We start from the raw sequence: 13,185 nt of genomic DNA, 5'->3' as shown, positions 1-13,185 counted from the left end.
TAATCTATACAATTTATTTTTTAATCTCATATGTTTAGTCAAGCTTTTCCTTTATCCTTCTGGATGGCGTAAACGTAAGTATTCAACATTTAATTCATTCAACCAGACATTTATTTGACTTGGACTTTTGATAACAACATGCATTGCTTTATTCTATTTTGTTGGTGGAGATAAATTAAATATATATATAAGATGAGTTCCCAAGTATATATAGTCCCATGCAATAACGACATCCATTATCCTTCTCCTTAATTTCCCTCCCCATTTTGTCACCAATTAATATTCACTCCAATAACATGGAGTTTGTAACTTGTGCATTGTTCCTTCTATTGGCATGTGCCACCATTGGTTCATTCCTTGCAAAAACAACCAGAAAACCAAACCACAATCTTCCACCAGGGCCTTCACGCCTTCCCATAATCGGAAACCTTCTTGAACTCGGGCAAAATCCACACCAATCAATGGCCAAACTTGCCAAGATTCATGGCCCTGTGATGAGCCTCAAGCTAGGAACAGTAACCACTATAGTCATCTCCTCTGCAGACATGGCAAAAGAAGTTCTTGTAACACACGATGAATCTTTGTCAAACCGTCCCATACCACAATCCGTGTCAGTTCTGAACCACGAGCACTATAGCCTAGCATTCTTACCCGTTTCACCCCTTTGGAGAGAGATGAGAAAAATATGCAATGGCCAACTATTTGCACACAAGACTCTTGATGAAAGCCAAGACGTGAGGCGCAAGATAGTGCAGCAACTCCTTAGTGACGTGCACAAGAGCTGCCAAATTGGTGAAGCAGTGGATGTTGGAAGACAAGCATTCAAGACCACATTGAATTTATTGTCAAACACCATTTTCTCCGAGGATTTGGTTCTGTCTAAAGGTACCGCGGGAGAGTTTAAGGACTTGGTGACAAATATCACAAAGCTTGTTGGATCACCAAACATGGCAGATTATTTCCCTGTGCTGAAGAGGATTGACCCGCAAGGCGCGAAAAGGCAACAAACTAAGAATGTCGCCAAGGTGTTGGACATCTTCGATGGCTTGATTAGGAAACGGTTGAAGCTGAGGGAAAGCAAAGGTTCTAACACGCACAATGACATGTTGGATGCCTTGCTCGACATTTCTAAAGAGAACGAGATGATGGACAAAACGATCATTGAACACCTGGCACATGTATATTTTTTTTCCTTTCCCTGCTTATTTTATGCATCATTAGTCTTTTAAAAATATTGATGACTAAATTAGTCTTAAACGTGTTGTTAGGAATCTGATTCCTGATCATGCATATAGAATTTGATTATCAGTTTGGAAATGTCCTTAGTGGAAAAAAATTACTATAGTTTTAAAAAATAATCTAGTGACTAATGTTTTTGAAAGACTAAGGTGGTAACACATGTATCTTCAAAGGATGTCCACTTTTTTTTCTGTAATTATTACCATTGCTATGAGACTCACCCACTTTGAAACTATATACGAATTATAGGATCTGTTTGTTGCGGGCACGGATACTACATCTTCAACAATTGAATGGGCAATGACAGAGGTAGTACTCAACCCAGAGATCATGTCAAGGGCAAAAAAAGAACTGGAAGAAGTGATAGGCAAAGGTAAACCAGTTGAAGAATCTGATATTGGTAAACTCCCTTACTTGCAAGCAATCATAAAAGAGACTTTCCGTTTGCACCCCCCGGTTCCTTTCTTACTCCCTAGAAAGGCAGAAAGAGACGTGGACTTGTGTGGCTTCACCATCCCAAAGGACGCACAAGTTTTAATTAATGTGTGGACTATTGGTAGGGACCCAACCTTGTGGGAAAATCCAACTTTGTTCTCACCTGAGAGGTTCTTGGGGTCAAACGTTGACATCAAAGGTCGAAATTTTGAGCTTGCACCCTTTGGTGCTGGAAGGCGCATATGCCCTGGAATGATGCTAGCTATTAGGATGTTGCTTTTGATGTTGGGTTCTCTAATCAACTCCTTTCAATGGAAGCTTGAAGATGAAATTAAACCACAAGATGTGGACATGGGAGAAAAATTTGGAATTACCTTACAAAAGGCTCAATCCCTTAGAGTTGTTCCTATTAACATAAGCAACTAATTATATATGCATGGTGACAAGGATCACTTGGGTCCTCCATATTTCACTGTCCCATTCTTCAGAAAAGAAAAAAGAGACCTGATTCACTTATCTTTTAATTTGTCTCTTTTTCTTATTTTGTTGGATGTAGTGTGGCTGCAAGAAAATCTCTCCAAGGTGATAATAAATATCTCCACATATGTTAATGGACAATTAGGTGCATGCCTGTTATATGTTTTCATCATTGTTATTTCTTTAAAATTAAAGTGGGAGTGGAAATAAATGTATCCACATATAAATTGTATTGATTGATGAAAGCAAGCAAACTTTCTGACATTCTTAATTGACCAATAGTCCAATACATTTAAACATTAATTTAATTAGCATGCACATATAGTGTAAATATATATATACCTTCACACAATCACAAAATGTTAGTACATCTTTAAGAAAGTGATAGTGAGTGGGTGAGAGTGTTTTCCCTAGCCTCTTGCGTGCCTTTTTATTTGAACTTTTTCCAATGATGTGTTCCGCTGAATAGGGGTGTGCAAAAACTTTGATAAAAAAAATTAAATCGAATTGATTTTAAATTGTTTTAATCAATTTAATTTTATATTTAAATAATTAAATCGATTTGAAAATTAGTTTAAAATTGAACTGATGTTAAAAAATTGATTCTAAAATAAATTAATTTTTAATTAGTTTTAAGAATCGAATCAATTTTGAATTATTTTTAAATAAAAGAATTGAAGTGAAAATTAATTCAGTAAATTGAACTGGTTTGGTAAACACAATTTGGTTAATCAAATTAATTTTTTAAAAAGACACTCTTTTTTTTTTCTTAAACTAAGCCGCCGAAAAAAATCAATTTAATTTTGATTCGATTAGTGTGATTTCAATCCGAAACCGTATCCTTAAGCGTGAGTATGATTTATAGTTTATACAAGAGAATGTTATTGTGTGTGCAAAACTCGTGAATTAGCGAAGGAGATGATAAAAAATATAGAGTGATCGATGACGGACTTAGTGTGTGAGGTGCGAGAATATATATTATGATGTTGGCGTTGCATGTATGCTCTTTGTGATGCCCGAAATTGTGAGAGGGTTCATGACACGTTGAAAAAGAGGGGAAATATGAGTGAAAAGGAATGGGAGGTGTATGATGGTGGTGCTCAACATATGAGTCGTGAGAGAGAATTTAAGAGATTCCTATATAACCCAAAAAGAAAATAATTTTACGTGAGTGAGTGGAGTGACGAGAGGGAGAACACCTATGAATTTTGTCTCTTGTGAATTTGGTGGGGAATTGTGAGAGTGAGTGAAGATTTATTATTTATCATTTTTTTTTATGAATAATCACTCAATTTTAACAGGAATTTTAAGGAGTTTATTATTTGTATATTATTAATAGTTCAAATTTATTTTATCTTTTGGGATCATTTATTATTATTTTTATTTATATTTAAAACAAAAAAATAACACACAAAAATATAGTGTACACTAAGATTGTTGTGATCCACTTTTCAACCGCTAGATCTATGTGAATACATAGCTGAAACCGCTTAACACTCTTGTTTTAGAGATTCATCTTCATAATATCCCTCAACGATCTCGTAGAATTAATAAACAAATTTATTACAATATATGTATATGTAGGCCACTGGTTCCCCCTCCATCAACCACTTTTGAGCACTCCACACCGTGCGTGTAAACATCGACACTTGACCATAATTCATCTACAACGAGTAGAGGTCTTCATGTCATGAACATGAACATGAACCTGAAAAATTCAAAACCCTAATCCCACGTACCATTCAAATAACCTTAACGACTTTACCCACCAAAAAACTTTAATATATATGATGTCTCTCAACGGGTATTATAACCACTACTCATTCTCCAACTTCTCTCTCTCACTCACAAGCTAACAATAGGAGACGCTTGTCATACATTACCATTGACGCCACACCATCACATTTCATTGAAGACTTAACCTTTGCATCACCTCGTGTCTACCTTTGGATAAGTTATTAAACTTCTCTATTATTAAATATTACTACATCTATTTTTTTTAAATATTTTGTTTCTATTTATTTGTCAATTTTAAAGTTTAAGATAACATTAATTATTCTTTTTTCCATTATATTCTTACTTTCCATCTAATCTTTAATTAATTTACACATAATCATATTGATTTATTGTGGAGTAAAAATGAAAAAAAAAATTAAATTGCAAGCATCGTAACTATTTTATTATGATCAACAAACATTATTGAATATTGAAATTTTTACATAGAAACGTTAAAAGACAGATAAAAAGAAGGGAGGGAGTAAAAATTTATGTCTAACAAAAACACATTAAATGTTTCTTAGTTATTAATTGCCAATAATTAATGCATGTAAAGTAAAATAATTTTGATGAGGAAGTTGATATCTTATAATAAATATTTAATTCCATTAAAAGATAAAATTTTAAATTTTGTTATATAAAATATTTAAGAGATTATTATTTTGTTACCCAAAAATATAAATTGTTTAAGATTTAAGATAATGTTAGTTTTATTTTATTTTATTGTTTTACTATAGTTAAACCAGCTATATGCCACTTAAACATCATTATCAAGATCCAGAGAAAAGGAAGAAACTAGAAAGGCCAAGACCCCCAATTCATAACATAAATACTTCAGTTTCTGCCTCTTTTGGAGTATATAAACTTACCCTTGCCTTGTCAACCAACACAAAGAAGGTTAATCTCACCAATCTGACAGGGATCATCAATGGCAAAGCAATTAATTCCCTTCATAATCTCTCTTCTCCTCTTCATTTTCACAGGTATGTTATGCATTCTGAAATCCTAGGTAGCATCACAATCAAATTGAATTCCCCTTTCATTTTATAATTGGTTGGTAATTAGAGCTATATATTTACATGTGTTTTTGTAGAAGTGGAAGGGGCTAAAAGGTCTTATGGGGTATACAACAGCAACCCTGTAAAACTGTTTGTTTTTGGGGACTCCTATGTTGACACTGGGAATTTCGTGCATTCAGAATCATACAAGCCTCCCAGTGGAATCACTTTTCCTGGTAACCCTGCAGGGAGATTCTGCGACGGTCGCATCATCACTGATTACGTTGGTAATTAACTAACTCCTTTAATTCACTCTCTCTGCTCTGCATGCAACTTTAAATTTAAAGAACCAAATTGGCTAGACATATTTGGATTAATGGGGCGCGGCATCATACATTATGAACTTAAACCTACCAACCTAACTGAAGCCATGCCAAATTCAAATTAAACCATATTTCGATTGGGGCATCATACCCTTTCTTCCATGCCAAATTCAAACCATGATCTCAGCTTGTTGAATATCACCAGTGCCATCAGCATCATAAAAACCAGTAACCAAGTTATGTATTTGTGAGTTTGAATATCTATGAAATTTTTTAAATATCTATAGTATCTATTAAGTTATTGAAAATCTAAAAAGAAACAATGGGAAGAAATTATAGCTTAAAGTTGATTAGATTAAGTTTTTATTTAAATAATCATTTGTTGAGTATTTTTATATATTTAGTACTTTTGACTATGAATATAGTCCAACACTTAGCCCTATATCCTATATACTAAATGAATGTAGAAAATAAAACCCCTTGAATAAAAGCCGCATCTTGTATATGGATTGAAATTCCTGTCTCACATTCCTATCCCTTTTCGTGTTACTCTGATTATAAGTTGTCATGCTATGCTAAGATATAGTCAATAATCTATACACTAATGTGACTAATAATAGAGGTGACTTAAAATTTTGATACTAAATTAAACATAAGTCTTATTAGTATAATCTAATTAGGACTCCGTAGGAATTTGATCCACAAATTATAACTCATCAAATCCATCTCCCAAAAAAAGACTTTTACAGAATTTGAACTTTATTTTAGAGACCTAAATTGAATTTGGACTTTTTGGATCTGGCTCGCTGTAGCTTGCAATTTGCATTGAATCAGGTGGTCCATTTTATCACTTCCACCACACAAACTTTACAATTCTTGTTCAAGATAAATGACTGAGGTTGTAATTAGAGAGCCGCGATGGAATCGGCAAGGGGTGAAATGACATTAAGTATATATTAAAACTAATAGAAAAAGTGATTTTAATTCTTTAATTTTGGACAGTATTTATTTATTTTCACTGATATCATGCTAATTGCTTGCAGCTTCCTTTCTGAAAATTGAATCCCCCACACCATATACTTTTAGAAATTCATCTAATCTTCACTACGGTATAAACTTTGCCTATGGAGGGACCGGTATTTTCAGTACTTCGATTGATGGACCAAACGCGACTGCCCAAATCGACTCATTTGAGAAGCTAATCCAACAAAATATCTATACCAAACATGATCTTGAATCCTCAATTGCTCTCGTCAATGCCGGTGGTAATGATTATACAAATGCATTAAAAACTGGGCGCATTATTGTAAGTGGTCATTCTAATAATTATGTTTATATTTGGCACTATGTTTCGTGTTCCTATTGTCTCATTTTGCTATGTGATTTGAATCAAATTGTAGAATAGTTTTATTAAGGATTTTTTTGTTGGAGGAACTATCTTCTATTTTTTTTATAGATAATTACAAAAAAAATCATATTATTTTTATTAATTTGATTAAAACAATAATAAAAACCTTCTCAAATATTTGGAAATAAGAAATAAAAGTAAGAATAAGATAAAATTTTATAAAAAAAAAAACAGGATTAGTATTTAACTAAGGTATGAAGTCGCAATTATAAATATCAGTTTACTCTTATATGAACCGACCTTAAGAGGGAAATTGATTGAGGATTAAATAAGAAATCCCAAATCCCAAAAACTTTTTCTAAAACTAGACTAGTCCATTTCCAAATGTAGCTATGCTCATTATTACGAATATAACATAACATAGTAATACAGATGTGAATAGTATTTTAGGTTTTCTTTTGTAGGATTTACCAGGCTTCATGGAATCCCTTGTGAAGCAAATGTCTGTAAATCTTAAACGCATTCGCAGCTTAGGGATAAAAAAGGTAGCAGTTGGGTTATTACAGCCAATTGGGTGTTTGCCTGTGTTAAATGTGATATCTTTCCGTACGAACTGCATTGGCCTTTTGAACGTGATCTCCAAAGATCACAACAAAATGTTGCTCAAAGCTGTGCAAGAACTCAACAAGGAAGCAGCAGACAAATCAGTTTTCATAACACTGGACCTCTACAACTCCTTCCTCTCTGCAATTGAAACTATGCAGAAAAAGCGTGCAGGTTAGTTCTCATTGTGCTTTAAATAGAATTTCAACACGCTACGGATAAAATTGTAGAGGATAGCATTTAATATTTATTTTTTGAAGAATTATTTTTATGAAAAATGCTAATCAGGATTCTTAGAACATTAATTAAAAAAATTGAAGTAGAAATATTTTTATTGAAAAATAAAAATATATATTATTTATAATCTTTTTTGTCTTCTCTTAATATTTTCACATTAAATATTTTTTTGATTTGGTTTCTTAATCAATACTGTTATGACACATTTGTTAGCAATATCTTTTTTTTATATATCTAAATCATGTCAGCAAGAGAAATGCTAACAAGACATTATTATATGACATATGCTTTAAAACAGAATCTATATTATTGGGTTATGTGGGAAATGCTAACAAGGATTAGACCTACGTAATTAATTAATAAGACTAACAGTGTGTTGAAATGAATGCGTCAAATAATAATAAAATCTCAATGATGCTAACTTTCAACAATATATGCATACAATAATTTGTTATTTTGAACTTTTCTAGTTATTATATATGCAATCTTTTTTTCTCTTCTTCTTCCCGTTACTCTAGCTAGTCATCATAGATAGCATTAATTAGTTGATTTTGTGCAAGCAATTACTTTCTTTTTCTTAAAAAAAATTATAATAGAATAATGGAAATATCAGAAACTATGACTATAGATAGTTTCAAAGATAAGCACTGAGTATCTAATTGCATAATTATAAGAAAACCTCTAGATGATGACAGTTTTTTTTTCTTTCTACATTATGCAGAAAAGTCTACACTGATGAATCCGTTGCAACCATGCTGTGAGGGAAACAATTTGGAAGATTCATGTGGAAGTCTGGATGACGAAGGATCAAAGAAATACAGTTTATGTGAGAACCCGAAACTTTCTTTCTTTTGGGACACACTTCACCCTTCTCAAAATGGTTGGTTTGCAGTCTACACAATATTGCAATCTACTCTTGGCCAACTTATTACATGAAAAAAACTTCTAATCAATATTAGTGTATTTGGATTAGTTCCATGATGAAAAATAATCTATTAATCCTTCAAAGTTATTGCATATATGGTCCAACATTTGGTCACAAACTCGTCCTATAGTAACATCGTACACCCTCTATTCTTTTTTATAAGTAAAAATTAATTAATTTTATACTTATTAAAAAATTAGTTAATTTTATTAAATATGTTATTTTTAATTCAAAAAATAAAATTTTTTATTTTTAAATTATTTTTTATTGGAACTTGATATGAAATACAAACCCCACATTAAATGAAGAGTACTATTTTTAACATAGTCTCATTAAATAAGATAAAAATAATTAAGTTGTATTTATATTTGAGAAATAAATAAATAAACTTTGTTTGCTTGTAAAAAAGAATGGAGGGGTATTAGTATTATAAATTGTTTTTCTTTTCTTGGGAGCATACTAATAACTAGCATTAAGGTTTCGAAATTTGTGATTAAAATAAGTGATAATTTGTTCATAACTGGAAGTGGTGTAATGTACACTTGTAAGCTTTTTTTTTCTTTTTCTTCTGAATTGTACATTTGTAAGCTTTTGCCAAATAACATCACTTAACAAATTAATTGGCAACCAATAAAATAACTTAAATTCATGACAAACATATATATCTGCCAAAACAAAAATAAAATCAGGTATAATAAAAAAATGATTTAATTAAGAAGTAAAAAAAAAAAACATTACACCATGTCGTATTTGCATAGAAAATTCAAAAACATAGACCCCATACTTATGAATTGTTTGGAATTAATCAAAGTTAGTGATCGAAACCAAGGCATTCTGGAAGGATTAGATATATTCTTTTTTGAAATTATAAAAATTTATGTTCAAATCTTAATGGACGAGTTAATGAATATTATTAGTATTTTTTATTGGAGTTATTTTATTTAAGACAAAGTCTTTGTAATAATCAAACAATAAATTAACCTATCCAAAATTATTATCATTAATTAACTACCTACGATTTTCGTAATAAATAATAAGGAAATGGATTCAAAATAATTACTATCACTACTAACTCATTTTTATAACAGATTTTAATTTAAATAAGATAGTAAATTTATATCTAATCAAAATAATTATCATTGTGTCGACAGAATGTCCAATGAGAAAAAGTTATCAGTAATTAAGGAGAGTGAGAAATATTAATTTTTATATATGTTGAGCTATGTGACATAAAAAAATGAGATATGTGCTCGTACGAAGTGGCGGGGGGTGCATGTGTGATGTCTTTTTTTTTTTTTTTCTGTTTTCTTTCTGGTGAAGTGCAGTGCATGACTCTAGTTTGCGTGCACGACATTAGTGTGCTTGAAGTCCAAGAGAGCTGAACGTGAGAGATTTTTATGTTATTGTGTGTGTGAGATAATTGTGAGTTAGGAGAGACACAACGTGAAATAAGTGAAAGAAAGAGCTAGAGTTTGAGAGATCTCAGTAACAGAAAATGAAAAAGAAAAAAAAAGTGTCCTTTGCTTGCATGTATGTGGGCGAGTATGATGAGAATGGGTGTACACGTTGTCACATGATGAACAATTGTTACCAAACTAGTGTGCCACTTGTACTCAACAAGCCATTTAACCAGAAGAAGATACAATTATAAGTATAAAATAAAAGGCCTAGGGAGAGTCATATACATTGAAGTGCACTTTGATAATTAAAGTGCATCCCACTTATTATGAAAGAACCTTATGCATGCATCTAGTCTAGTGTGCATGGTGAAGATTGTTGAGTACAGATGACCCATCAGTTTGTTTCAACAGATAGTTGTTGAACAATAGTAAATTAATTAGTAATAGTCTTTATTTTATTTGGGAGTCATTGGTAAAGGTAGTGTGTGAGTGAAAGGGTTCTTTGAGTTTTGAGAGTTTTGTGCAAAAGAACTTGTATTCAAAGTGATTAAGGAAATTTTCCCTTGTGTATTACTTCTTGTTCAAGAATGTTCCACCGTGACGAAAATGTCAAGTTGTGGGTACAATTACATTGACTAGATAGGCCTTAAGCTCCTTTTTCGCACCAAAAATCTAGAGATGGCAGTGGCATAATCTGATTGAAGTTAGTCTCTCATAAATCTCTAGATACTTGTACACAAGCAACCCATACTCATACCTGTCCCGATTGTGTCATCCCACATATCCTCAATGGTGAAGCAAACTGTATCATCAGTAATCACTCTGCTTCTTCTTCTCTTCATTCTAAGGGGTACACATTATGAGCTACATCACAATCAAGTTACATAGATAGCTTTGGATTTCATTTTTTTTGGTTCGTGATATTAATATATACAGCTATGTCATTGTTGTAGAAGTGGAAGGAGATAAACGGTCACATGAGGTAAAACTATTTGTTTTTGGAGACTCTTATGTTGACACAGGGAATTCGGTGAACTCAGCATCATATAAGCCTCCTAGTGGAGACACTTTTCCCGGTAAACCTGCTGGAAGGTTCTCTGATGGTTGTGTCCTCACCGATTACATTGGTAATACCTTACTGATTCTAGAGCATCGTGTAATTATTTTAAGAAAAAAAAAAAAAACTTACATACAGTTTTATAGGTGTTGTTCTCTGACTAGAATTGAAGTTTCACCAGGATAATATGTTTAACCTTTAATGGAAACATTTATTTCACATATTATCAAAGTAAAACTCCAAATACAAACAACATCTATAGAAATAATACTTATATAATTGTATGTAAGTTTTGTCCTAATTTTAATTTGGTCATTTCTTTTATGCGACTGATATCATGATATGGTACATGCAGCCTCATATTTGAAAATTAAATCCCCCACACCTTATATATTTAGAAATTCCTCGGAACTACAATATGGTATGAACTTTGCTCATGGAGGGAGTGGTATTTTCAACACTTCGGTTGATGGACCAAACATGACTGTCCAAATTGACTCATTTGAGAATCTAATCAAAGAAAAAGTCTATACTAAAGCTGACCTTGAAAGCTCAGTTGCTCTAGTGAATGCTGCGGGTAATGACTATGCTACATTTCTACTACGACAACATGGGAGCATACAAGTGAGTGGTTAAGCTAATTAATTTTGTCTGCATACATCTTTGGCACGGTTTGGTGATCCAATCTTCTAATTTTGTTCGCTGATACTGACTAAATTAGAATTATGTAGAAATTTTTTACCAGTTTTCCAAATTTCTTAGCCCTTCCGCTATATCCACCAAAAATAGAAATCTTCTTCAATCTGTATATCCTTTTTAATTAATAGAATATCACATTGCTATATATCTTTTTCACATTTTTGTGTGTGGCAGGATATGCCAGTTTTCACTACAATCCTTATCAGGCAAATGTCTTTAAATCTTAGACGCATCCACAGCTTGGGAATAAATAAAATAGCTGTCGGGTTATTAGAGCCTATAGGGTGTATGCCTTTGTTAACCGTGGCATCTTCATATGAGAAATGCCTTGAGCCTTTCAACTTGATCTCCCAAAATCACAGCCAAATGCTACTCCAAATTGTGCAAGAACTAAACAAGGAATTGGGAAAACCAGTGTTTGTGACACTAGACCTTTACAACTCTTTCCTCTCTGTCATTTCAACTATGCAGAAAAGGCATTCTGGTAAGTTCTTGTGCTTTCACTATTCTTTTTCATGGGTCAAATTGTTGAAGAAAAACATAAATATTTTATATTTCAAAAGGTTTTTCAAGTTTCAATTAAACAATGCCAAATGTCAACTTTATATATGCTTACGAGTTTGTTATTTTAGAATTTGATCGAACTCCATCGCTTGTCTAATTTTACAATCTTTTTTACTATCTGTGTATACACGCATGTACATTTATTTATTAATCATTATAGATAGCATTAGATGATTTAGTTTTGCAATACCTTCTTTTTCTTATAGAAAACAGAAGACATAGCAAAATGGTTATAATAGGGACCATGCCTTTATTTCTGATTGCATTTTTAAACGAAAAATAAAAAATCTCTTGATGATGACTTGTTTTTTCTCCTTCACTCGTGCAGAAAACCCAACATTGATGAATCCGTTGCAACCATGTTGTGAGGGTGTGAGTATGGAATATTCTTGTGGAAGTGTGGATGAGAAAGGAGAAAAGAAATATTGTTTATGTAAGAAACCAGAGCTTTCATTTTTTTGGGAGGGAGTTCACCTTTCTCAAAATGGTTGGTATGCAGTCTATATGATGTTGTATTCTTCTCTCAGCAAACTTTGAGAAAAAACTTTAATCTTTAAGGAATTATGTGTTAACTCCTTAGCAAGTATATCAATTCGTCCAATTATTATTTTAAAACGATAAGATCGAGTCGAGTGCATAGGAATTTTGACTGTACTCAGAGTTTATATATGTCCAATTTTAAGCAATTAATGAATTAAATTTGATATTGATCTAATAATGATACGAAATGTGATATTCAACATAAACAAAGATAATTAAGTAGAACACATTAAAGAGATCGAATACAAACACTCGGAGGGTGAATTGTCGGTTGAAGTAGAATTATGAAACATGTTGAAACTCAGCCTACTGAAACTACAACATTAAGGATTTTTCATTATTTAATGTTATTCTTATCATTACCTTCATTCACTAACCTACTCTAACCATGATCCCTCATGTGAAAGAGTCTAAAGTATCTAATTTCACTTTTAATCCCTTAAGAGCTACATCAAATAATTTGCTTTAAAAATAAAGATGCATAAATAAGACTAAATAATATCATTTTATTCCTAGACATGAATTACCTAGATGCTTTTATCTAGTTCTTAGGAGATAAACATT

The 13,185-nt window shown here is 32.1% G+C and overlaps 3 protein-coding genes across 3 annotated transcripts; all 3 read left to right on the top strand.

The window, feature by feature from the left end:
• Positions 1 to 231: 231 nt before the first annotated feature.
• On the top strand, positions 232 to 2,198 carry LOC114370528 (geraniol 8-hydroxylase-like). The gene is made up of 2 exons (XM_028327906.1): positions 232 to 1,178; positions 1,489 to 2,198. The coding sequence occupies exons 1-2, from the start codon at positions 297 to 299 to the stop codon at positions 2,098 to 2,100; spliced, it is 1,494 nt and encodes a 497-aa protein (XP_028183707.1). The 5' UTR covers positions 232 to 296; the 3' UTR covers positions 2,101 to 2,198.
• A 2,557-nt stretch (positions 2,199 to 4,755) lies between these two features.
• Positions 4,756 to 8,475, top strand: LOC114370584 (GDSL esterase/lipase At5g03610-like). Its single transcript, XM_028327981.1, has 5 exons — positions 4,756 to 4,910; positions 5,021 to 5,212; positions 6,292 to 6,554; positions 7,061 to 7,373; positions 8,158 to 8,475. The coding sequence occupies exons 1-5, from the start codon at positions 4,856 to 4,858 to the stop codon at positions 8,370 to 8,372; spliced, it is 1,038 nt and encodes a 345-aa protein (XP_028183782.1). The 5' UTR covers positions 4,756 to 4,855; the 3' UTR covers positions 8,373 to 8,475.
• A 197-nt stretch (positions 8,476 to 8,672) lies between these two features.
• Positions 8,673 to 12,667, top strand: LOC114370585 (GDSL esterase/lipase At5g03610-like). The gene is made up of 5 exons (XM_028327982.1): positions 8,673 to 10,611; positions 10,715 to 10,888; positions 11,174 to 11,442; positions 11,692 to 12,001; positions 12,410 to 12,667. Exons 1-5 carry the CDS (start codon positions 10,551 to 10,553, stop codon positions 12,616 to 12,618), a joined length of 1,023 nt encoding a protein of 340 aa, XP_028183783.1. The 5' UTR covers positions 8,673 to 10,550; the 3' UTR covers positions 12,619 to 12,667.
• The last annotated feature ends 518 nt before the right edge of the window (positions 12,668 to 13,185 follow it).

Source organism: Glycine soja, chromosome 10 (genome assembly GCF_004193775.1).
Source record: "Glycine soja cultivar W05 chromosome 10, ASM419377v2, whole genome shotgun sequence".
Taxonomy (NCBI): Eukaryota; Viridiplantae; Streptophyta; class Magnoliopsida; order Fabales; family Fabaceae; genus Glycine; species Glycine soja.
This window is presented reverse-complemented; position numbering and strand designations above follow the sequence as displayed.